At 40.9% G+C, this 25,320-nt stretch overlaps 1 protein-coding gene across 5 annotated transcripts in view; it reads right to left on the reverse strand.

Annotated features, from left to right (window-relative positions):
- The window catches only part of DDX59 (DEAD-box helicase 59), a 51,261-nt gene that overhangs the window by 14,496 nt on the left and 11,445 nt on the right, over positions 1–25,320 (reverse strand). For 2 of the 5 annotated variants that reach the window (XM_067538306.1, XM_067538307.1), the window contains exon 2: positions 686–1,524. In XM_067538306.1, coding sequence (XP_067394407.1) covers positions 686–1,513 — 828 coding nt within the window. In that variant the 5' untranslated portion in view covers positions 1,514–1,524. Of the gene's footprint in view, positions 1–685; positions 5,883–6,089; positions 6,254–25,320 lie in introns of those variants that run through there. The other 3 variants (XM_067538305.1, XM_067538303.1, XM_067538304.1) reach the window with 3 other exon arrangements.

Below are 25,320 nucleotides of genomic sequence, written 5' to 3' on the forward strand. Positions count from 1 at the left end.
TATCCTGGAATCAAAACACACAATAGTTTGCAAGACCACCCACTACCTGAAAACCTGCTATATGGAATGTAAGCATTAATGTCAGTCTCTTTTCCCTCACTTCAAATGCTATTTCCAAAGATTAAGGTAACTCAGTTTTCATTTTTGCTTTGTAGTTTAAGTATCAAAGTATGCTCTGATGTGCCCCTTTTGATGGGGTTGTCTGGAGCAGTCAGTACAAAAATACGTTTTACCTACCTTTAAAAATGATTTGACTCTCTGGGTACTTGCTGGTTGGCTGAAAACCTCACAGCCTGAATTAATCTGTGAAATTACATGAAAACTAGAAATGTCTTTACAGCCCTCATGTTATTTGTGATGTCACAGAATGATGCATGCTGGGATACCAGTAGCTAACTACAAAGTTGTTAGGAAACTACGGAATTAATGGGAAAAAATATCAAAAATGTCCTTTCAACTGTGAACAAAAAGAGACAGCAAGTACCTTAATGTCAATGAACAGACTATATTTTCTGCTCACCCAACTAGAAAATATTCACAGTATTGAGGGAAAAAAAACTCTTTAAAAAAGTAAATTAACCTACTGAGCTTCAATACAAATCTCTGCCATTTGCAATCACACTGAGAACGCTGGAGTCATTAAACATCTCACCTCTTTCTGAATATACACCTAAACTTTAATTACCTCTTCCAAGGCTTTAATAATAACTGGAAGCAAGAAGGCTGCAGTTTTTCCTGAACCCGTGTCTGCACTGGCCACAATATCTCTTCCCAAAAGTCCAACAGGAATCATCTGCATCTGGATAGGGGTCGGAACTTCATAGCCTGAATTCTTTAAGTTATAGTTTAAAGTTTCAGGAAAACCACAATGTTCAAACTCTATAATAGGTCTTGTACCTCCTTCACCCTGGACAACAATACCTAACTGCAATTTAAGGTTCTTGATCTGGTCATCTTGCAGGCTTAAAATAAAGGAATGTTCTTTATAGGTATAACAGGTGTCAAGCAAAAAGGTTTCTGGTTTTGATTCTATTTTCAAAAGACTGTCAGAGTTTAGCACTTCTTCATTTTCTTTAACTTGTAAAAGGTGTTTGGCTTTACATTCCAAGCTACAAACATCTTCATTTGTTTTATCACAAATATATTCCCCATAACGACCACAAACAATACATATAGGCTCCCCAGGTTCTGCCCAGCGCTGGGATTTGCTGAAAGATTTTATGGGTTCATCCACAGAAGAGCTGTCCTCATCAACATTTTGGTTGTCACTTCCCAAAGACGCATCAGCAAAGGGGAAGTCTGAATCTGGAAAAGTGTATAGCTCAGTGCATTCCTGTACTGCTTTGTATAAATTACATCCTGAAGCAGAAGCTTCTTTTATAGCTGGCTCATCTCTCACGTCTGTGGTCTCCACTAATGAGGGTTCTCCAGAAGACAACTTGTTTCTTTTTGCTATACAGCTTAGGTCATCATCAGCATTCCTCTTGACTTTAAGAGACCTTGGAACAAACATGCTTCAATATTCTGTGAAGAAAATAATTACAATCATTAAAGGTGTTTTAATATGGCCTTGGGAAAAGCTGAGAGGAAAGGAGCCAGCCAGAGACTCCATCTGGAGCAAGGAAAGAAGGGGAAAATATGGTCCAGACAGGGTCATCCCTCCCCCAGCAGACAGAAAAGTGCAGTGGAATTCCCCGACCCCCAACTCTGGGGGTGGTTCGGGCCCTGGCCTTGAGGGCAAAGTATAGAGAGCAGCCGGTCCAAGATTCCAGCTAGTAGGAGACACAGCAGCCAAAGCATGGACATTCAGAGAACTTTCTACAGTTTTGCCTGAACTTTCTCTGCCCTGTGCTGATTGGCTGTTTGCTCCAACCCTCTCTGTCACCCTCTTTCCCAGTCTCATCACCTCAGCTTCATTCCACACCTGGCCTTCTTGTCCCCTAGCCTCTCCCACTATTCCCCTTTTCTTTCTATTTAGCTTATCCTCTCCTAAGTAAATCCACTCAAAAATGGATTTTTTTTAATAAATATATATATATATAAAAAATGGAGCATGACATTTACCACCATCACATTGTTCTCTCTTTGAAGTTCCCATAATATTTCATTTGCATTTGGTTCTGACTGGTGAGTGGCAACCCACTGTGAACTATTAAATGTACATTAAGCATCGTAACAGCCAGATAGATCAACATTTCTTGTCTGACAAAAAATCAGTTTTTCACCTTTGCTGGTGACCAGTTCCTAGATACAAATGTAAAGAACATATCTTCAGTATAGATACACACACAACTCCTTACATGATTTCTGTACATACATTTCATAATGATATTGATGACCAGAGTGATGCAGGATTTTATTAGAGGCCTGACATGACACTCTTCAGGTGAACTAGAATGTAAACACCTGACTCAGGAAATTTCTGTAAACCCTGTTCATCCCTTCTGTGCCCCTTGCCAGTTGGCACTAAGAGGCTCCTGGGTCACAAGGTCCATCACTGGCAATTTTGTCACACCACCAAAGTTTTTGGTGCCCATGTGATAGCATTTCTTGGTACACACACTTCGGAATTCATTCGTCTTCCATTCCGATCTTGTCTTGCTCCTTGATACAGAGCAGCTGACAGAGAAGACTTACAGACTCTAAGGTCAGAAGGGACCAATATGAACATCTAGTCTGACCTCCTGTACAACACAGGCCACAGAACCTCATCCATCCACTCCTCTAATAGACCCCTGACCTATGACTGAGTTATTAAAGTCCTCAAATCATGTTTTAAAGACTTTAAGGTACAGAAAATCCACCTGCAAGTGAGCCGTGCCCCATGCTACAGAGGAAGGTGAAAAACCCCCAGAGCCTTTGCCAATCAGCCCTAGAAGAAAATTCTTTCCTGACCCCAAATATGGTGACCATTTAACCAAATATGGTGATCAGTGATCAGCACGTGAGCAAGACTCCCAGCCAGACACCCAAGAAAGAATTATCTGTAATAACTCAGAACCCACCCCATCTAACGTCCCTTCACAGGCCATTGGCATATCTACCACCAGTAGTCAAAGATCAGTCAATTGCCAAAACAGGCTATCCCATCATACCATTCCCTCCATAAATTTATCAAGCTCAGTTTTGAAGCCAGCTAGGTTTTTTGCCCCCACTGCTCCCCTTGGAAGGCTATTTCAGAACTTCACTCCTCTGATGGTTAGAAACCTGCGTCCAATTCCAAGTCTAAATTTCCTGGCGGCCAGTTTACATCCATTAGTTCTCGGGTCTACACTGGCACTGAACTTAAATAATTCCTCCCCCTCCTGGTATTTATCCCTCTGATGTATTTATAGAGAGCAATCATATCTCCCCTCAACCTTCTTTTGGTTAGGCTAAACAAGCCACGCTCTTTGAATCTCCTCTCATAAGGCAGGTTTTCCATTCCATGAATCAGCCTAGTCGCCCTTCTCTGCACCTGTTCCAGTTTGAATTCATCTTTCCTAAACATGGGGGACCAGAACTGCACACAGTATTCCAGATGAGATCTCACCAGCGCCTTGTATAATGGTACTAACATTTCCTTATTTTTACTGGAAATACCTCATCTGATGCATCCAAGGACTGCATTAGCTTTTTTCATAGCCACATCAATCTGGTGTTCTTAAGCCTTCCTCAATTCTATAGAGTTGCAGCTTTGCAGCAAGCTAGATGTCCACATCTCTACAGGAGTTTGATAAAGCTGTGTTCCATCACGATTACTGTTCAATATTGTCACTGCTGGTTGATGGATAAACTTGAGGAGACAACTGTCGGCTGCATTGAGCTAAATACCATTCTACTTCAAGATCTTAAATATGCCAATGACATTGTCTTTTTGGCGTGGCTCAGTTTGGTGAGTAATTGCAGCTGATCGCCGATCTAGTTAGGCAAGGAGCAGCATGCACTGGTCTGGTTATTAGCAGAGATAAAACTAAGTCCCTGGCCATTATCATCAAACAGCCTTCAGCTCCATATTAACCTGTCCAGATGGGATATGAAGCTGGTGGGCAGTCTTACCGACAGTGCTGGAGGATGCACAAAAGATGTGTATGTTCATATATTAGCAACTGCAATGTTTTGATCCCTTCAATGGTCAGGATACAATGACATCAAGCTTGCCTATGGAAAAGATTAGCCACAAAAATAGGAACAAACTTGCAGGTTTCAAAATTGATACCATGCAAGAATGTAATTGATAATAAGAATCGTGGTGTGGAATTATAGGCAGCATCCCCTAAAGTTAACATTATCTAACACTTTCCATTATAAGACTATTTGCAGTTGCTTATAGTTTATGCTGAAATCTTCTATTCCAGGTGTCTACTACAAATTTTTTTTTTTTTTTTGGAAAGTCTTGCAGAAACATTTCAATTGTATCTAAGACCAAGGTTTGGGAAAAATAAGTTGTTTTATTATCAATTGCTAAAAAAACAAACTGTTCAACTATTTATTTGAAAAGCTGTAGAGCCTCCATGCTTTAGAACAAGGACATGAAATTTGGCAGGGAGAACCCCTACATCAATCAAGGAAACTTTGCTGTCCTGCGAAAATCTACACAAGTTTGGCCAAATTATAAACCTCTGAAAATTGTCATTTTGTATCACTCAGTAGAGGCTTGTTAAGAGTCCTGTGAAAAAAACAGTATGTGATCTTATAAGTTAAAGACTACATCAATATGCATACACACAAGGAAGCTGAATTAAGGTTGCATGGGCAGCCTTAAATCTGTCGTTCCAAACTTAAGTACTTGACTTTGTAGCCTCAGCATTATTTTAGGGAGTTTTTTAGTATGTAATTTTATTTTAAAATTCAGACACCCTGTACACAATGCAAAGCAAACTGATGTTATCTGAATTAATCATAGGCTGTTTGTACATTTCTTTTCTCTCTGTACCCTTTTAGAGCATATTTTCTTATTGTGAAAATATTTTGCATATATTTAGGCCCTTTTGTCCACATCTCTCAAAGTATTTTTGAAACATTAAGTAAACCTTACAATACCCACATAAGCAAAAGATTATCCCAATTTTACAGATAGGGAAAATTTATGCACAGATAGTTTCAGAGGAAAGGTCAGTCATTCAGTGAATCAGTAATAAACCAGGAATAGAAACCAGAACTCATGACTACTAGATATTTGCTCACATTTAAAAAACTCTTCTTTCTCACAGTAAAATTCCTTTAGAACAGCATTATGATAATTTCCAAGGAATACACTGAAACTTTCAATAGTCAATGACATATAACCCAAACATAAGACTGGTTGAAAATTTTCTGTCAAAACTGTTTTTCCACTCAAAAATTGAATTTTTGACACAATGAAATTTTTCATAAAAAGTATCTTTCTGTTTTCTGTCAAAAAACCAAACATCCAAAACCCAAAATATTTTTTTTAAACTAAATCAAATATTTTGATTTGGATCTCCTGCTCTGGTGCCTCATGGGAGCTGTAGTTCCATTTCTTCATATATCTGTTCTCCTCTAAGGTTTGGACTCCTCAAACTGCATCTCCCAGCTGTGCACAACAGTGAGGAGCTTAAAAACATAAACCCTAACCATGCCCACCCAGAAGACTAATAAAAAGAATGCAAAATGTATTATTTTTCCTAATCTCATAATTTTGGGGGGGCCTTGCTCATTACCTTTGAGTACTTGTGGCTGATAATACTACAAGTATGTGCCATATCACGTTTGTTGCTAGTGACGTTTAACCCCAGGCTGTCCTGTCTATACTAGAATTTACAACGGTGGTATTAATCAATCAATCGGTGTTAAAACGCTACTAACAATGCAAGTGAAGACACAGACTTGTGCCATGTCTACACTAGGAGCGCTTTGCCCATATTGGTATGCTATAATGTCCAAGCGCTTCCAGCACAAGCACAAACAAACTGGCACACACTCCAAAATAAACCTACCATGGCGCTTATGCCAGCAAAGCTACCTCAATCAGGGATCTCTCACACACACACACGCCCTACACGGTTATGCCTACAGATGTGTGTGGTGGAGACCAGGTCCTGGACACAGAGATGGAGGAGCAGCGCAGCCAGAGACTGGGGACTGACCTACACTAGTAACTCCCCGGTGCTGATAACCTCCCTTACGGGGCAGGATTTTCTTTTCGCCACATTTCTCTCCCGGGCGGCGAAAGCCCTAGCGCAGATGCTGTGACCCTGGCAGAGCAGCGCCCTGCCCTGCCGCCGCACAGCCCCTCTAGTGGCAGGGCCCGGACACAAACCACGACTCCGGCAGAAGTAAGCGCTCGTCCGCTGTGTGGCGATAGGGCAAACCCCTGCTAGCGAGCACAGGACCGCAACCCAGCCCTGCCTTCTCCCCGCGCCCAGGACCAGGAGGCGTTTGAGCGCGCTCAGCCATCCCTTCCCTCCGGGGCCGGCCAGGGTCGGGTCCCGCTCGCACCGCTCGCCACGGCGCTCCCTGGCAAGGCGGATGCCGCAGGCCCCGTGCACGGTTGGGCTTGAGCTGCCCGGCGCAGTCCCCCAACCACCCATGCCCGGCGCAGCACCTACCCTCGCAGACTTGACTCCAGGCCGAGCCTACCTCGCCGCTGCAGGGGAGGTTTAGTGGGTCACGTCACGTCACGTCACGTGCCCTCGCCGGCGCTCGGCGAACTTCCCTTACAAAATGGCGACGCCGCACAGGCTCAGGCTACGGTTGAGGAAATCGAGTGCCGAGGCAGCGAGCGGCCAGGCGAGGCTCGCCCTGAATCCGCGCGCGCGCGCAGGCGTGGACGGAATCCGAACTGGCCACGCCGAGCAACAGAACCCGGGGGGGGCGGAGGAGCGTGTGGGAAAAGCCAGAGGCCAGGGGTTGGGGTGGCAGGGGCGAGAAGGGAGCGCCTGGGGATGTGGGGAGGAGGGAGAAGCTGACAGGAGAAGGCCTGAGGACGGAGGAGGGTGGACTTGGCGGGAAAGCGGGGCAGGGAGAGGCTGGGAGGAGGCAGCAAAGCCGCGAGGGGACAACGGGGGAGGGTCTGTTAAAAAGCCCCTCGAAGGAAAGGCAAGAATCAAGTGCGAAAAGCAGAGACCCGAGGGAGCGGGAAACGGCGAAGCACCAAGCGGGGCTCCGTGGCAGCAGCGCGGGAGGGAAAAGCGACTGGGCGGACAGGTGGCGGTTGTGTCTGGGAGCTGGAGTTACAGCGGAGGAGGCAGCAGCTCGTCAGTCTCAGCCCTTCTGGCCCTTAAAACTTTCTGGAGAAAAAGCAATCTTGGGCCTGAAATTTCTCCTTGGTCTCCGTGTTTTTTGAAACGTTGGTAAAACCCCTTTTCGCTGATGCTGAATGATTGTTTTGCAGGTTTTCAAAACACTGCTGAGTGCTTTTTTTGCACTGGAATAACTTAATTATGGCTGTAGGATTTAACACGTGGTATGGGAACCATACGCTCCTCCGTAAGGAATGCATGCCTTGGCTTAGGGGAAAAGAATTGGATGGAAAAAAAGTTATAATTGATGGTATGTGTGCAATACATGTTATTTAGGTACATGCCAATAGCATTTATCCAGTTACAAACTCACTTGGGAGCACACAGATACCTGGTTATGCACGTCTGGCATATAAATGCAGTCAGTTGTGTTGATTTTAGTCATTAGACTTAAATAAATGCATATGTGGTTTGATTATGTGTTCATTTCAGGGTTCTTACATGACTATATCTATTCACTTCACTGTGGAAAAACCCAGGGTTGGTGTTCTGTATGCAGACACACACCACTGAACCTATGTTTGAATGTCATTTGAAGGTAACTTATTTTTGTGTATAAACATTTGAGGTTTTTTTGTTGTCACTGTCTCCTATATTTATTATAGTTTTTTCAGTGCTGGTCAGAGGGGTTCTTCTCAGTATATGCTGAAGCACTATTATGTTAAATTAAGGGCTTGCCTACACTACAAATGCAGCCAGAGTGGGTGACGGAGCTACAGCAGTGCTCCGGATCCTATTCCAACACAAGGTTTGTAATGTTGATGGTACTTTATCCTGGAGCTACAGCCCTCTGAGAACACATCTAAACTAAAACTTGCAATGATATTTAAAGCAAATCCCCAAGTAAGTTGTATATCTAGTGTGTGTGGTTCCAAAGATAATTACTTTTACAGGCTTCTCGCTTTCCTCTCCTTTATTTTAACTTAAGGTTTTAGAGATGAGGATGGCTAAACAACAGTAAGGTGGCAAAATTTGCAGATGATACAAAATTATTCAAGATACTTAACCACCACAGATTGCAAAGAGTTACAAAGGGATCTCACTGAACTGGGTGACTGGATGACAAAATGGCAGATGAAATTCAATGTTGATAAATGCAAAGTAATGCACACGGTGAAATATAATCCCCCCTATACATATAAAATGATGGGATCTAAATTAGCACTCAAGAAAAAGATCTTGGAGTTACTGTGGCTATTTCTCTGTAAACACCTGCTCAATATTCAGTGGCAGTCATATTAGGAGAGGGATAGGTAAGACAGAAAATATCAATGTTACTATGTAAATCTATGGTACATCCCACCTTGCATACTGTGTGCAGTTCTGGTTTTCCCATCTCAAAAAAGATATATTAGAATTGGAGAAGGTACATAGAAGAGCAACAAATGATTAAGGATATGGAACAGCTTCCATATGAGGAGACATTTTAAAGACTGGGATTTTTCAGCTTGGAAAAGATATGACTAAGAGAAGATATGATAGAGGTCTATAAAATCATGAATGATGTGGAGAATGAGGAAATGTTATTTATCCCGTCATATAACACAAGAACCAGGGGTTACCCAATGAAATTAATAGGTAACAAGTTTAAAACAAATAGAAATACTTCTTCACACAACATACAGTCAACAGGTGGAAATCTTTGGTAGAGGATGCTGTGAAGCCCAAAATTATAACAGGGTTTTAAAAAAAAATTAGATAAGTTCATGAAGGATAGGTCCATCAATGGCTATTAGCCAAAATGATCAGGGTGCAATCCCATGCTGTGGTGGTCTCTGATTGCCAGAAGCTGTGAGTGGACAAGAGGGGATGGATCACTTGGTAATTTTCTCTTCTGTTCATTCTCAGTGAAGCATCTGGCATTGGCCTCTGTTGGAATGCAGAATACTGGGCTAGATGGACAATTGGTCTGAGCCAGTATGGCTGTTCTTATGAATATTAAAATCTCTCCTATCATTTCTTACAATCTTTGGGCAATCCTGCAACCTTTTTCTGCAATGCCCTGAGTGCAGTAATCTAAATCAATCCATGCATGTCGAATTACATTAGACTTCTAGAATATAAATTCTTCCAGGAAGAGCTTTCACTGATTAGATATGGCAGATCTTTGTGATCCTGAGGCCAGTAGAGTCATTTGAAGATGCAATAGCCAAGTTTTGCATCCATGCTAGAACAGTCTAGTGCAGTGGTTCTCAAATGGTGTTCCGCGGAACCCTGGGGTTCCGTGGGCTGAGCGTAAGGGTTCCGCGAAGAAAGTGTCCCGCGCTGCCGAATGTGAGAAAAATCCGGTGTCGCTGAGCAGCTGCTCGCGCGCCGCCGAACAGCTGATGGGGCCGCCAAACAGCTGCTCGCGCGCTGCCGAACAGCTGATGGGGCCACCGAAAACAGCCCTGAAAGCGTGCCGCCGAATCAATCAAACACCACGCCGCCGAAAAGAGGAAGATTTCCTTGACTTTTCGGCGGATGGTATGGCATGGGCGGTCAAGGGTTCCGAGGGTATGGCATGGTGGCGCAAGGGTTCCCAGGGCATGGCATGGGCGCTCAAGGGTTCCGTGGGTGGAAAGAAATTGAGAAACACTGGTCTAGTGCAATGATGTTCTGTTAAAAAGGTCAGGAACTGCCTGAGTCTATTACACAATATTCCAGCTTTATGTGTTAACAGGCCACTACAAAACTGAAGATTTAACAAATTCTCTTAGTATCCATTCATAAAAAGTCTCCCTCAAATCTGGAAGTTTGTCTTTAATCTAAGAGGCTAGAATATTAGAAAAAACAAATCAGAAAGTTACATGGGTGAAGAAAAAAACCATCATCTAGATCTACACCTGAATCCCCATTTTCCACAGAAATCTGCATATATCTCTTTATTGCAGCAGGCAAAGCTACTATTCTACCATTGTGGCTACATTCAATATATTGCAACAGCTTTGTGTTTGGTCAGAGGCTAACTGAAACTTCCTCCAGTTAAAATTATTTTATCTCTTGGTCCCAATCTGCACCAAAACTAAACTACAGAATCTAACAGACTATAGCTGTTATTTGGGGGCTCAATAATAAGTATGACTGAACAGCTGTTCCTGGTGCCTATTGCTGCTGACCTCAGAAATCCAAGTAACTGGAGGGGCTGGCCACTTCCTATTACTATCCTAATTTTGTGGTGGTCTAGCAACTCTCATCAGCTGGCAGATCACACTGAAAGCACCAGTGACCTACATATTTAGAAAGCTATTCTATTGACTGTTATATTTGGAGGGAAGGATGGGGTAATATGTTGCCTATAGTGTATCCAGAATGAACTCATTAATATAGAAATTGTTGAATTTGTGTGTTATATAGCCATGATAACAACTGTGCCTTTAAGATAACAGTCTTGAAATAGAAATGTAACCATGTGGAATAATCATGATATGTATATGTATGTGTTGTGTTTTTAAACTGATGCACAAGCCCTTGGCTTAGATTTCTTATGTTTGGACACAGAATACCCAGAGTTTTCTTGTTTAAACATATTTTCCAAGTTACGAAACAGTATTGTACAATGAACATAATAAAATGACTAAAAAATTAAATAGACTAGAAATCATATTTACTACAATAGATAACATTCATACCTAAGAACTTTGACTGTAGAAGTAGCACAATCCACTTAAACTGTGCATATGATGGTCTAGAAGACCACAGAAATATTCTGTAATTGTATACCTTGGCAGAGCTTCAGATTTGAAAATGTAATGGCTCTTTTTTTTTTTTTTTTTTAACTCAAACTATTTAGAGTCCACAATTATGCTTCTTGAACAAAATCCCAGTTTCTTTTTTCTTCCAGGGTTTACTTAGAATGTTTACTAGTTCATAGAATTATCAAATATTTCATTTTTTGGAATTCTAGGATCTCTACAGTTGTCCTTAATGCTGAGGAATACACATTTCCAGAACAGACAGTGTTTTGGGCACTGAAATACAAAGGTGGTGCATCTGTCAAATTCATAAGGACTGAGAATCATTCTTGTAGATCCTGATGGGAGACAAACACAGTGGTGATCTTTGATCACTGTAGCTGTGTCAAAACTGTAATCGACATTGCAAAGGGAAAAGATGGACATAATTATAATGACACCAACTCTAAAGTAAAATATGTACCACTAGGTTAACATGAAAAGTGCCAAATATAATCTCATAGGCCTGTATCTGATTAACTCAGTTTTACAGAAAACTGACTTTGAACAAATTCAATGATATAACAGCAGCACCCTCTAATGTGTTGTTTAATCTTTAGAGGTCATGTAGATAGGTTCAAACAGCAAAGCTTGAATAATATGGTCTATAAAGAAATTACATAGCATGATCTTGTTGTTCTGAGCTACAGAATATAGGAAGTTTCTTAGTCTACTATATGTATCTTTCTATGGAAGGAATAATATAATCAGTGAGAATTTCTATTCTCATATTATACAATGATTCATTTCTGCTTGCATGCCTTTCCATTTTTGACTCAGTATTGTATGCTGTTCCATGAGAACACCAATGCATTTGTAAAATGAGTGTCATTTGGTTAGATTTGACATTTTTCTGATCATTTGGAAGTTATAAATGCAACATATCACACATTTCCCCCACCAGACATCTTGTTTACATCTATATCTACAGTAGCAGTTTTTCCCCCTCAGTGTTTAGTGAATTAGTAGATGAGCTCATACCTCTCCGTCACAGTGATATACTGCACCAAGAGATAAAAGCAGGTCACAGAAACATTTTAAATCTAAGATTTTAATAAGCTCTGTTACAGATATTATTATTCAATTTAGTTAGAGACTAAAAGAAACCAAGTACTCAGTCAGCAATCTGGAGGATTATGTTACTAATCTGAAAAGGAACTGTAAAATACCCCTGGCTTTCCTAGCATGCTTAATTATCTAGGAATCCATTTTAAATTATTCAGTGTTAGAATGTTAGATTTGATTATGAAGTCATAATTGTTAATCTTTCCTGAAATTTTTTTTACTCCCTGAGGAGTTTAACACAGCCAAGAATAGAAGGAAATGAGAAATCATAACCACATATACGTAAGTGTTTCCTCCATGTCTATACCAGCTTCCACAAGGAGAACGTCTGAACTATATAATTTGTAACTAGAATTTGTAGAGTAACATGATGCATAGCGCAGGATTCTCATAGAACTGAGGATATGGTCACATTTACACTTAGGCTGAACATGAATACATTGGGAGGGAGGGGGAAACACTTTTTTGCCTTATTATTATTTTGTTTTCACTAGTGACCATAATATGCTAGGCTGTGGCACAAACACAGGAAAAGTCATGGTCTCTTCCCAAAAAGCACACAGTCCAATACAGACAGACAAAGGGTAGGAAAATGTGGAAAACATACCGGTAAAGTGAATTGTGCTGATTGACCATGTTTTGATAATACATTTTTTTTCTTAATATATAGACTATCCCCAATTACCTCTCACCCGTTGCCATTGTTAGGCAGCTTGGGTGCCATCCACAAAGCAACTTAGCTATATAAACTTCAGTGTTTGGTGCTTAAGTCCCCATATGCAGTACCACTGGAATCCATGAAACTCCGCTTGGCTGCCACCTACTCGTGTAGGTGCCTAAACTCACTCAGCACCTTACCTTCCACTGTAGAAGTTCCCTCAGCACCTAAGTTTTATACCCTGATGCATGCTCATTGCTGCCTCCCTCTAGATACCTGGGTGCTTATCTCCCACCCAAGTCCCAGAGTGATTCACAAATTGGGGAAAGATGGATGAATGAATGCCTAAGTCGCATAAATTTTGATCAGGTGCAAAGGAAAAGAGATGGAGTCTGATCCAGAGGGCGAGAACCATCCTGTCCAAGACCCTGCCGAGGTGACCACTGCAATGGAATTGGCCCGCTTGCAGGACCTAAGAGGCAAGGAAGAATGGTACCACCAGAGACTGACAGTGGAATCGCAGATCAAGACCAACAAAGAAGCTGAGGAGAAAACCCACCAAAGACGTGCAACGAATAGCAGCAGTGAAGGCCAATGCAGAAGCTGAGGAGTGGGCATGCAGGAGGCTGATAGAAGCTCAAGCAATGCAGCTGAAAATACTGGAGTAGCAAAAAGGGCTTCCCCGTCCAGTGAGTAGATCTTTCACAACACAAGGGAGTGGGAGAAAATCTGCCCAATTTATAAAGACACTGACTATAGAAGAGTAACTCACTTTTGAGAGGGCATGTGGGATGCACAATATTCCAGAGGATAAACAGATGTTTATTGTTTTAACTAGATTAACTGGGAAAACAAGACAAGTTTTTAATGATATGGAGGACGGTGAATGCTAAGGTCTAGGAGAAATTTAAAAACAATGTATTGAAAAGATTTAAGATGATCCTTGAGATCTGTCCATTGAGATATAGAAATCTCAAAATGTTTGACAATATCACTCATGTTGACTATGTACATAAAATGGGCAATAGAGGTAGAGGCTGAAGGTGATTATAGAAAACTACTCGATCTGTTGGCTCAGGAGTAATTATTACAGGTAGTTACAGATAAGGTAAAGGCAGAATACTATTCACAGTTTCCGAGACTGCAGAATGCTGATGAATATGTAGATTCAGTGGTCCACAGGGAGTGCAAATCCTAGGGGAATGGAAATTCCTAAATCACCCAGATTAAGTGGAAAGAGGGGACTGGAAATAAACCTAACCAACTGTGATTAAAAGAAAATCCTGAGGGAGCCCTGGATTTAAAACTCCGTATCAAAAGGGAAAGCAATCAATCTGCCATCATCATCCCAAATTAGGTATGTGTGCGCACCACATGCACTGGTGCCGGACAACTTTTTCCCCTAGTAGTACCCGTAGGAGCCAGCTCTAGCACCCCCTGCAGTGGTCCGCACATGCGCCCTCATATAGGTGCCACTGGCTCCCCTCTCTCTTGGTTCCTTCTTGCTGGAACTCCGACTGAGGGGAAGGTGGGCGGGTGTGGAATGGACATGAGCAACACATTTCAAAGAACAAGAGTTACAGGTAAGTAACCGTTCTTCCTTCTTGGAGTGTTTGCCCATGTCCATTCCCAAATTAGGTGACTCACCAGCAGTGTCTGCGGAGGTGGGCAGGAGTTCATAGACATGATACTTGAAGCACCACTCTACTGAAGCCAGCATCATCCCGAGCCTGCTGCATTAAGGCATAGTGGGACAGGAAGGTATGTACCGATGAGCAGGTAGTGGCCCTGCAGATGTCCTGGATGGGGACATGAGCTTGCAAGGCCGCAGATGAGCCTTGCGCTCTGTTGAGTGGGCTGTTAAGGGCCCCAGAGGTGTGACTCCGGCCTGCTCATAACAGGTTTGGATGCGGTCCGTAATCCATTTCGATATATGCTGTGAAGAAACCAACAGTCCCTTCATTCAATCTGCAACAGCCACAAAGAGTTGCATCGAACAGTGAAAAGGTTTGGTCCTGTCGATGTAAAATGCCAGGGTCTGTCTCACATCAAGAGAGTGCAGGCATCTCTCTTCACTGGAGCTGTGAGGTTTGGGACAAAAGACAGGTAGAAAGATGTCCTGGTTAAGGTTGAAAGTGCGAGACTACCTTAGGCAGAAAGGCCGGGTGTGGGAGCAGTTGGACTTTGTCCTTAAAGAACACCGTGTAGGGTGGTTTCTGATGTCAATGTCCTGATCTCCGAAACTCATCTGGCGGACATAGTAGCCACCTGGAAGGCAACCTTCCAGGACAGATGCGTAAGGGAGCACGAGGCCATGGGTTTGAAGGGTGGTCCAGTGAGCCTAGAAAGGACCAAGGAGAAAGGACACTGAGGAGAAGGCTCCCTTATAGACGGGAAAAGCCTATCTGAGCCCCTAAGGAACCTGGTCATCATTTCATGAGAAAAGACTGTTCTACCTTCCACTAAGGAGTGGAAAGCAGATATGACCACTACGTGGACCTTAACGGACGAGAAGACCAATCCCCCTTGCTTTAGATGGAGCAAGTACTCTAGAATTGTCGGGATTGATGCCTTCGTCAGGGACACGCCGTGTTTGGTCATCCAGCAGGTGAAGCTAAAGTAATAACTATTAATAGAACAATGAAATCACTAGGTATAGCGAGAGGACTTGCAAAGGCAAGAGACCTTCCAGCACCATCACTGGTGGCAAGAAGGAACTGAAAGGAAAGGGGAACCGACAGCGCCTATGTGCGAGCATATGTGCATGCCACTGTAGGGGGCACTAGAGTCAGCTCCTACGGGTACTACTAGGGGAAAAAGTTGTCTGGCACTGGTGCATGTGGCATGCACACACACCTAATTTGGGAATGGACATGAGCAAGCACTCGAAAAAGAACCCTAGTTAACAATATTAGGACTGAGTCCAGGGAGGGCAGTGGAAAAATTTACTAAAAATGCTAAGATAAATTGCATAGATTTTAAGAGCTGGGACTCCATCCCAAGTCACTTTGGTCAGGGAAAGTTTGGTAAGGGAGAAAGACAGACTTCCTGGTAAAAGCTTAAATATATTAGCTTTGGCTGAATTCTCTGTAACTGTACCTTTGGCCAAGGTCTACTCAGAGTGCAAGAATTGTAAAGAAGATGTTGTGGGTATTAAAAATCTGCTTCCCATTGATGTTTTAATTGGGAATGATATATTATCCATGTCTAAGCAGGCTAATATCATAAATCGCAGCCAGAAGAAGTATGGTTCTACCTCACCTGGCTTGTCTGTATGGGAGGGAGGGCTGTGAAAGAGCATAAGGAAATTCCCTGAGTAAGTACTTTGTGGGCTGAAAGTAACAAATTGTCCACAGAGGAGGGGTTTGGGACACTGTTGTTTTGCCAGAGACTGTTCTTAAGTGAGAACAGAATTCAAAAGGAATTCATTGAGGCACAATAGTCTGATACTTCTCTGGACAAGGAGAGGATGCAGCTCAGAATAATACCCCAGCTGGAGAAGAAAAGGGTAGATTTTTTTTTCTAGAAAGAGGTTTGTTCAACAGGGAGGATCCCATAGAGAAAAAGATTTCCTAGCGAAATCTGTAAGCAGGTGCTTGTGCCTGTTAAGTACAAAATGGAGATGATGTAGGTAGCTCATGAATGTCCCTTTGCTGGACACACAGGAGAGGAGAGAACCAGTAATAGGCTCATACAGAATTTGTTGGTCTCACATGTCTGAGATGGTGAAAGATTTACTGTAAGAGTTGTGGTTTATGTCAAAAGCATAAAAGGTTAAAGGGACCTCCCCACCCCTCAAGGCACCTCTGCAGCCTTTGCCCATCATTAGGGGGGGGGGGGGGCATTTGTTAGTGTTTCTCTAGATATTGTAGGACTCCTACCCAGACTTTCCAGAAATGAAAAGAAATATATACAGGGTGTGGTGGATCTGCCCTCAGCTACCCTGAAATCACAGTTCTGTGTAACATAGAAGCTGAAACTGTGGTTACTGCACTAGTTACCATTTTTTAGCAGGGTAGTTTTTCCCAGGGAAATCCTTTCAGATCGTGGTGCAACTTTAATGTCTATATTTTCAAAAAGCTATGGGAGTTGTGTGGAGTGTGGTATATAAAGGCCACCTCCTATCATCCAGAGACCAACAGTCTGGTAGAAAGATTCAATGGAACACTGAAATCTATGCTGAGATTATATATTTCTTGGCAAGAGAATGACTGGAATGTGTTATTCCCTTATTTGTTATTCGCTTCCCGGAGTGTGCTCCAAAGGCTCCGGGGGGGGGGGGGGGGGGGGGGGGGGGTGTGTGTGTGTGTGTGTGTGTGTGTGTGTGTGTGTGTGTGTGTGTGTGTGTGTGTGTGTGTGTGTGTGTGTGTGTGTGTGTGTGTGTGTGTGTGTGTGTGTGTGTGTGTGTACAAAAGAACCAAGACAGCCTGTCAGGGAATATGTCCCTCGTTTTAAAGAGGATTTCAAGGCAATGATGGACTTAATGCATTAGAACCTTGAAAAGAGTCAGAAATCTAAGAAAACATGGTATGACAGGCATGCTGGAGGAAGATCTTTTGATACAGGTGACTTGTGCTAGTACTGATTCCAGTGAGGAAAAAAAAGATGCAAGACTACTGGTGACAAAGAACAAATGAGGTCACTTGAGTGTAAAAAAGCCCCATGGGAGAGGAGTGGTGCAGATGGTAAATGTTCCATAGGTTAAAAACATAGCACAAAAGAGAGAGGGCAGTGATTATGATTCGTTGGCTTGATGAGGGAACATTTTCTACCCCTTTAAACTGATTTAGTCAGAGAGAAAGAGAAAGGAACATACTTTTCTAGAGAGAATTGCAATTTGAGAGGGTTTGGACTCAACCCAGAAGCAGATGTTGGCCCTCTTGAAATACCATAGGCAGGTATTTTCCAGCCTGCCAGGTTTAACTAACAAAATGATGAATTCCACAGAAAACCTGAAGTTTCCATGCCCTGCTCCTAGCAGAGCATGCCAAGCTAAAGAAGAAATAGAAAGAGATTTAGGATGAGGTACAGAGCATGCTAGGTACGGGGGTGAGTACTATTTTGAAAAGTCCCTGGAGATCCCCTATTGTAATGATACCCAAAAAGGATAAAATCAGGACGTTTTGTGTAAATTTAGAAGGATAAACGCCATCACTTAACCTGATCCTTCACTCACACCATGGATAGAGGATCTATTGAGGGTGCAAAGTTCATAAGTACTCTGGATTTAACTCAAGAAGAGGGAGAATCTGAGGTGTATTCAGCTGCAGGAGGAGCTTCTTACAGCATTTTTGCATTGGGGGTGTGACACTGCCAGGCTAGGTGCCAGCTCATGCCAACGTCCCCATGTCTCAACTGGACACTAACAGATACATAGGTGGAATCTGCCAGGCTCACTTGTGGGTTAATACGGAAATGGAATGTAGGATTTAAAGTTGTTTTTCTTGTCTAATCTGTGGAATGAGTGGGATAGCCTATCCTGTCTATTATGGCATAATGGTTGCTAAGGAAATTATTCTTTATTGTTCAATAAATGAACACTGAATTTAACAAATATAACATCTGCTTCATTTTAATACTATTTGCCATTTTAGAGTAATTACTAAAACAAAATGTATGTCTATAGAAATATAGAATAAATTCAACTGTAAGACAATATGAATTATCTAGTGTTGGAATAGATTTGTTATTTTAAATAATGACTAAAAGGAAAGGGCTGATGAGCTCTTATCATAATTGCAAATATAAAGAAGTGGTTACCTCTACATTAAAAAAAGATAGAGCAATTACAAGTAAACAAAATGAAGACTGAAATTCATTCAGACACAAATTTATGATTATCATACTGCTAATTTGAGGGAATCAGAAAAAATTGAATAGCAGGGGCAACTTCTTGGTAGAAATCTTGTGCCAGATTCACTCAATATGTGTCTTCAGTGTAGTGACATGGGTGATGAATTTGGCTTCTTGGATCTCTTTACCATAATTAATTCCTCCTTTGCCATGAAGTCCATGCCTTTCACAATCATTCTTCCAAAGTATGAACCAATTCTTCCTGTTAGTTATGAGTTAAAAAGGACTCAACATAAGGCAAGATCAGATGTAAATGTAAAAACATCTATTAGAAGCTCCAACTGGCATTTACAGATATAAAAAAGTGGCTGTATCTTCTTTGCAAATAATTAAAAAAATGATAAATTCCAAACATTCAATGAATTTATCTGTCTATATTTTTTATTTTTAGGCAATATATTTGCCCCCATTCTTCTTTGGAGACAACCCTGCTAACATTGGATCTGGTCCAAAGCCCACTGAAGTCAATGGGAATCTTTAACAACTTCACTGGACTTCGAATTAGAGGCCATATGAATTCCTAGGCTGAAATTGTGGCCCCATTGAAATCTGGGAATTTTACCACTGACTTCAGTAGGGTCAGGATTTCACCCTTAATATTTGTGTCTCATAACATATTCTAATTTTAGTTTTGATATTGTATTCAGCACATTGATTTTGAGGTCAAGTCTTTAGTAGAGTTTGCTGAATGAAAATAAGAGCTCTCTTGGCCTTGTTAGACTAACATCATAAAAATAAATGATGTGCAAAGGAGAAGCCATAGGCTGGAACCTCCTGTGCTCTCAGAGTTTGAGAGCCATGCTCTGTATTCAATGGATTTATGCAGAGATTAACGCTGAAGTAAAAAAAAAATCTGACATCTGAACTTTTAAGATATATTATATGGAGTCTGTGAGCTACAGAAATGGCAAAGAACAGCCTTATCCTGTGGTCCTGGCCTTAAAGGCCACTACTCCATTGATATTACATAACTATGATTTGTGTACAAAATAATATCTGCACAAAGACAATATATCTAAGAATGGGGCAGATCCACTTTTTGAGACACAGTGGATATCGAATTATAGCTCCTTTTTTCTGTTTAATAGCAGCCTGTTAAGATCTTATTGAGTGAATGTTTCAAAAAATAACAAACAGGTAACCCATAAAGTTAAAGGGGCAAAGTTATAAAACATCCAGGGGCAATATGCAGATTATCGGGGGGGCATGGGATGTGATTGGAAGTCAGGGGAGAACAACAAGGGATAAGCTGCGGGATCCTGGATGGGGGGTGATGGTGTGGGCACTAAGAGATACAAGGGGATATATGGGAATGGGGAAACGTTACTAAATATGTGGGTTACGTTGGGGGTGTTTAACAAAGAGAGTAAATAAGTCCATACAAAGGGGTGCGTCCCTCATTAAGTCCGAACTACCCATAACTTATGTTAACATGATACATCATGCAAAGCATGACACACTTCCACAATTCAATAGGAAAGGCATCTTAACCAGCCTACAAAGACCTACTAGTCTCTTCAGCTACTTAAAATTCTGCTGAATAAGAACCTGATCAAAAGCCTATCACAGTCAATAGGGGTCTTCCCATTGACTTCAACGAGCTTTGGATCAGGCCCCAGATTCTCACAAAGAATCAATCATTTCCATTTTGAAGGATTAAATCTCTAACAAGTCACACTATTTTTCCATACTATGGTAATACCGCTAATAGCTGCTGCTTTCTCTGTTTTTCCTTCTACAAAAACAGAGGTGTTGGGCGAGACAGCATGATATGCTACAGCTGCATTAACCAGGCCAAAAACTTCCCTCATCCACCAAATATCCTGAATGGATGGAGAACAGGGACCCCTCAACCACATTCCCATCACGTCAAAAATTCTATGGAGGGGAGAAGGGAGTGGGTTGTGGTCTCCAGGTAAGCATTTTGAATCAGCTGGGTTTTCCCATCTTGCTGGGAAACCTTAATAGTGCAGAATTGCTTCTCTTCCTAGCAAAGCCCCATCCTCCATCTCTCAATTAAAACATTTGGACAAGGGGAAAGGATGAAGAGGGCAGTGGGAATATCTCATAAAAATGGATATCTGGATATTTTCAAATACATTTTGGTATTGGTTTTTTTTTAGATATGGTCTGTCTGCTTTTATGTGTTTTAATGCCATATATATATATATATAACTACAGTATCTGATACATCTTGTTATTTTGTTATCTAATATTCAAAGTGTGTGCGCGTATATAAAGAGAGGCAGCAGTCGAATTTGAATGAATTTATGTAGAAATTTATATTAATTTCGGGAATTGTCCCCTACCTAATTGTATCACCAATTTTTATAATTGATCCAGCTTGGAATAAATAGACACTTTCCAATGCACAAGTTCTAACAATATGAAAACAGTGAAATCCTTGCTATACTACAATTTCACTATATTAAAAATTCTACTACACAAGGGTTGGGAGATTATTTTGGTTTGGTTAGTGCTTGGACAGCCCAAAATTTGGCTAGACTCCGTGGGAAGTAAGGAAGTAAAAATCTCCAATAAATTATTTGACTGTGTTGGGGACCACTTGTTCTTTCACAAGGTGGAGGAAGTAACCAGGGCACAGCCATTTTAAACTTTATTCTGATCAAGAGGGAGGAATTGATTGCGAATTTGCAGGTGGAAGGCAATTTGCGAGAGAGAGAGAATGAAATGATAGATTTAATGATTCTAAAGAAAAGAAGCAGAGAGAGCAGCAGAGTTAAGTAAGGATAATGAAACAAAAAAAAAAAAAACTCTAAAAAATCAGAGAACTGGTACGTACAGTCCCATGATAAGAAAATCTAAGGTAAAAATTTGTTCAGGCGAGCTGGCAGTTTCTCAAAGCAACAATATTAAAGGCACAATAGCAAACTAGCCCAATATAAAGGAAAGATAAGAAGAATGGTAAAAGGCCAATATGGCTGCATCAGGAGCTCTTTAATGACCCGAAAATCAAAAAGGAATCCTACAGAAAGTGGAAACATGGACAAACTGCTAAACAAGTAGGGGGGAAAATCAGAAAGACTAAGGCACAAAATGAGTTACACCTAACAAGGGACATAAGGCAGTAAGAAGAAGTTCTAGAAATACATTAGGAGCAAGAGAAAGATACAGGAATGTGTGGGTCTAGTACTTAGTCAGGAAGAAATGCTAATAACAGACAACATCAAGAAGGCTGAGCTGTTTAAGGCCTATTTTTCTTCAGTCTTCATTAAAAAGGTTAATTGTGACCAGATACTTAACACAATTAAGATTAACAAGGAGGGAGGAACAAAAGCTAGAGTAGGGAAAGAACAGGTTAAAGAATAAGATAAGTTAGATGTATTCAAGTCAGCAAGGCCTGATGAAATTCACCCTGAGGTACTTAAGGAACTAGCTGCAGCAATATATGAAGCATTAGCGATTATGTTTGGGAACCCATGAAGAATGGGTGAAATCCCCAAGGACAGGAGAAGGGTAAACACTTATCCCCTTTTTACAGATCGATATTAAGAGGACCCAGGGAATTACAGATCAGTCAGCCTAACTTCAACACCTGGAAAGATACTGGAACACATTAAGCAATCAATTTGTAAGTACCTAGAGGATAATAGGGTTATAAGTAATATCATGAATTTGTCAAGAACAAATCATGCTAGACCACCTAATTTCCTATTATGACAGGGTTACTGTCTTAGTGGAATGGAGTGGAAGCAGCAGCTATATCTTGATTTTAGTAAGGCTTTTGACACAGTCCCACATGACAGCCTCACAAGCAAATTACAGCAATGTAGTCTACATAAATTTACCTTAAGGTGAGTGCACAAATGGTTGAAAAACTGTACTCAAAGAGTAATTATCAGTAGGTTGCTATCAAACAGAGGATGAATCTGGTAGGGTTCCACAGGAGTCTGGTACTATTCAACATTTTCATTAATGACTTAGATAATGGAATGCACAGTGTGCTTATAAAATCTGCAGATGACACTAAGCTGGAAAGGGTTGCAAGCATTTTGGAGGGCAGGATTAAAATTCAAAATGATCTTGTTAAATTGGAAAATTGGTCTGAAATCAACAAAATGAAATTCAATAAAGCCAAGGACAAAGTGCTACACTTATGAAGGAAAAATAATCAAAGGCAAAAATATAAAATGAGGAATAATTGGCTAGGTGGCAGCACTCAGAAGAGGATCTGGACGTTATAGTGGATCACAAATTGAACATGAGTCAACAACGTGATGCAGTTGTAAACCAGGCTAATATCATTCTGGGGTGTATTAACAGGAGTGTTGTATATACAACACAGGAGGTAATTGTCCCATTCTATTCAGCATTGTTAAAGCCTTAGCTGGGGTGCTACGTCCAGTTTTGGGTGCCCCACTTTAAGAAAGATGCAGACAAATTGGAGAGAGCAAAAAAATGATAAAAGGTTTAGAAAACCTGATCTATGGGGAAAGGTTAAAAAACCTGGGCACGATTAGTTTTGAGAAAAGAAGACTGAGGGACCGCCTGGTAACAGATTTATTTAGATTTAGTTGGGGTTGGTCCTGCTTTGAGCAGGGGATTGAACTAGATGACCTCCTGAGGTCCCTTCAATCCTAATATTCTATGATTCTATAATGGTGTTCAATTATATTAAGGGATGTTATAAAGAGGAAGGTGATCAATTGTTCTTTATGTCCACTGAAGACTGGACAAGAAGTATCTGGCTCAATTAGCAGCAAAGAACATTTAGGTTAGTTAGGAAAAGCTGTAAGGATAGTTAAGCTCTGGAACAGGTTTCCAAGGGTGGTTGTGGAATTTCCATCACTGAAGGTTTTTAAGAACAGTTTATACAAACACCTGTCAAGGATGGTCTAGATATACTTGGTCCTAGCTTAGTGCAGCAGGCTGGACTAAATGGCCTCTTAAGTTCCCTTCAGTCCTACCTTTCTACTATTCTTTAATTATGATGCTCCTTCCAGCTTCTTGACAGCAGGCTACTCAACTTTTGCACACTCACAACACACAATTTCCTTCCTGCTCCAACCATCTTCAAATGATGACAAATGGTGATAAACAACAGTTCCAGCACCAGTGGCCCCCCACTTCTACATAGATTCCAGTGCTCCTATGGGGACCCCCAACTTGGATGGAGGCACAGGCCCCAGGTATTAATCTGCCACTGGTCCCTGCACTCACCTCCCACTTCTCCATTTAAATAACTAACCTGAGTAAACTATTCTTAGACATTTTATTTATAGGTTTAGGTCTTAGGTTGTATTTTTGTGTGTGTATGTTGAATACAAGCTCTTAATTGATGTAGTTACTCTAATGTTTGTCAGAGTCTTGTAATCACGTGCGCTCTGATAACAGAAGACAGTAGCCATGAGCAGTCATCTGTTTGGAGGCATCCTCCAAAGACATACATCCAGTTTTAAAAAAATCAGAAGATGCAAATGTCTATGTCCCGGAATTTAATGTAGCTTAAAGCACACAGGCATCTTATGCATTCCTCATATTCAGTACAAAAAAGGTGTGTCCCCTTGATTATATATCAAAATGATAGTAAAAGATTCACTGACTAAAATTCCTAGAGCAATTAGCATTATTAGAAGTCAAATGTTAATATACATCATATATTATGTGTCAAATAAAAATCAGGCAGGCCTTTCAACACCTCTAGTTGTATAAGAAAAATGCAGGCAATTATGGGACATGAATGCATAAGCCCACACCATTCACATAAGTTTACAGTATAATAATAATACACCTTACAGTAAACCATAGATTTATAGTATAATATTAACAGATGTTTCATATAAGGAAAACACTGTTCAGATACCCTTACAAATCACATAACTGATGTATTGCAATCAAAGGAGAAAAAGATATGCGTGGCTCAACAGAGGGCAGGCCCAGACAGAAGTTCAAAATGATACTGGGTTTACAATCTTTCCAGTGGCTGTTGACAGTAACTTAAGCAGTCATGTAAGGAAGGGGCAGACAAAGATGTACATTCATGTGTTGAAAATGGGAAATTGCATCAAAATATGTAAAACTAAAATAATGTTTTAAAACAGTAACACTTGTGGGCAGAAAAAAACCAAAAACAACTCACCCAAAAAGCTAGTGTTCTAATTTTCTTGTGCAGGAGCTCTGAAAGTAAATTAAACACTTTTTTCCATTAGAGGACAGTTCAGCTGGAAATGATTCAATAAACAGAAAACATGCACCCATGACTGTATTACTTCCTGATTTTTTTTTTTTAAATCAGGTACTTTTGTAAAATAATTAGTATAATATATTTTGACAAGATTTAACAGGATTCCCAAAAATCCTGTTTACAAACCAGTGAACAATATAAATGAGTCAATCTTATATGTAAAGCCTGAGATATATCTCTGGCTACATAAGTTTGCTTCCCAGTTTGTTTGTTTCCTTCCTCAGTCAACTTCTTAAATATTTAATATCAATACCAGAAATATGTGTATTTTATTTTGGTTTACGTACCTGCTACTGGGCCAAATTCTGGATGCACATTCTACACAGGTACATGCCAGAAAAACTACAAGATTTTTCATTTTTTCAACTATGTTTTACTGCGAATTCCACTTCCTACCTAGACAATACGCTTTAATATTGCTAATGGAACAAACAAGGAAACCAACTAAAATCATATCTAGATTAGTTCTGCAACAGAAGTAATTGAAAATACTAATATTTCCAGAAGTAAAGCAAAATAATAAACTTTCCAAAATGGTACATTATCTTCAGGCTAGGCTGTAACTGTACAATCTGCCCTGAG

The sequence above is a fragment of the Emydura macquarii genome, unplaced genomic scaffold (genome assembly GCF_026122565.2).
Source record: "Emydura macquarii macquarii isolate MOO-44397 ecotype Brisbane River unplaced genomic scaffold, CSIRO-AGI_Emac_v2 contig_480, whole genome shotgun sequence".
NCBI lineage: Eukaryota > Metazoa > Chordata > Testudines > Chelidae > Emydura > Emydura macquarii.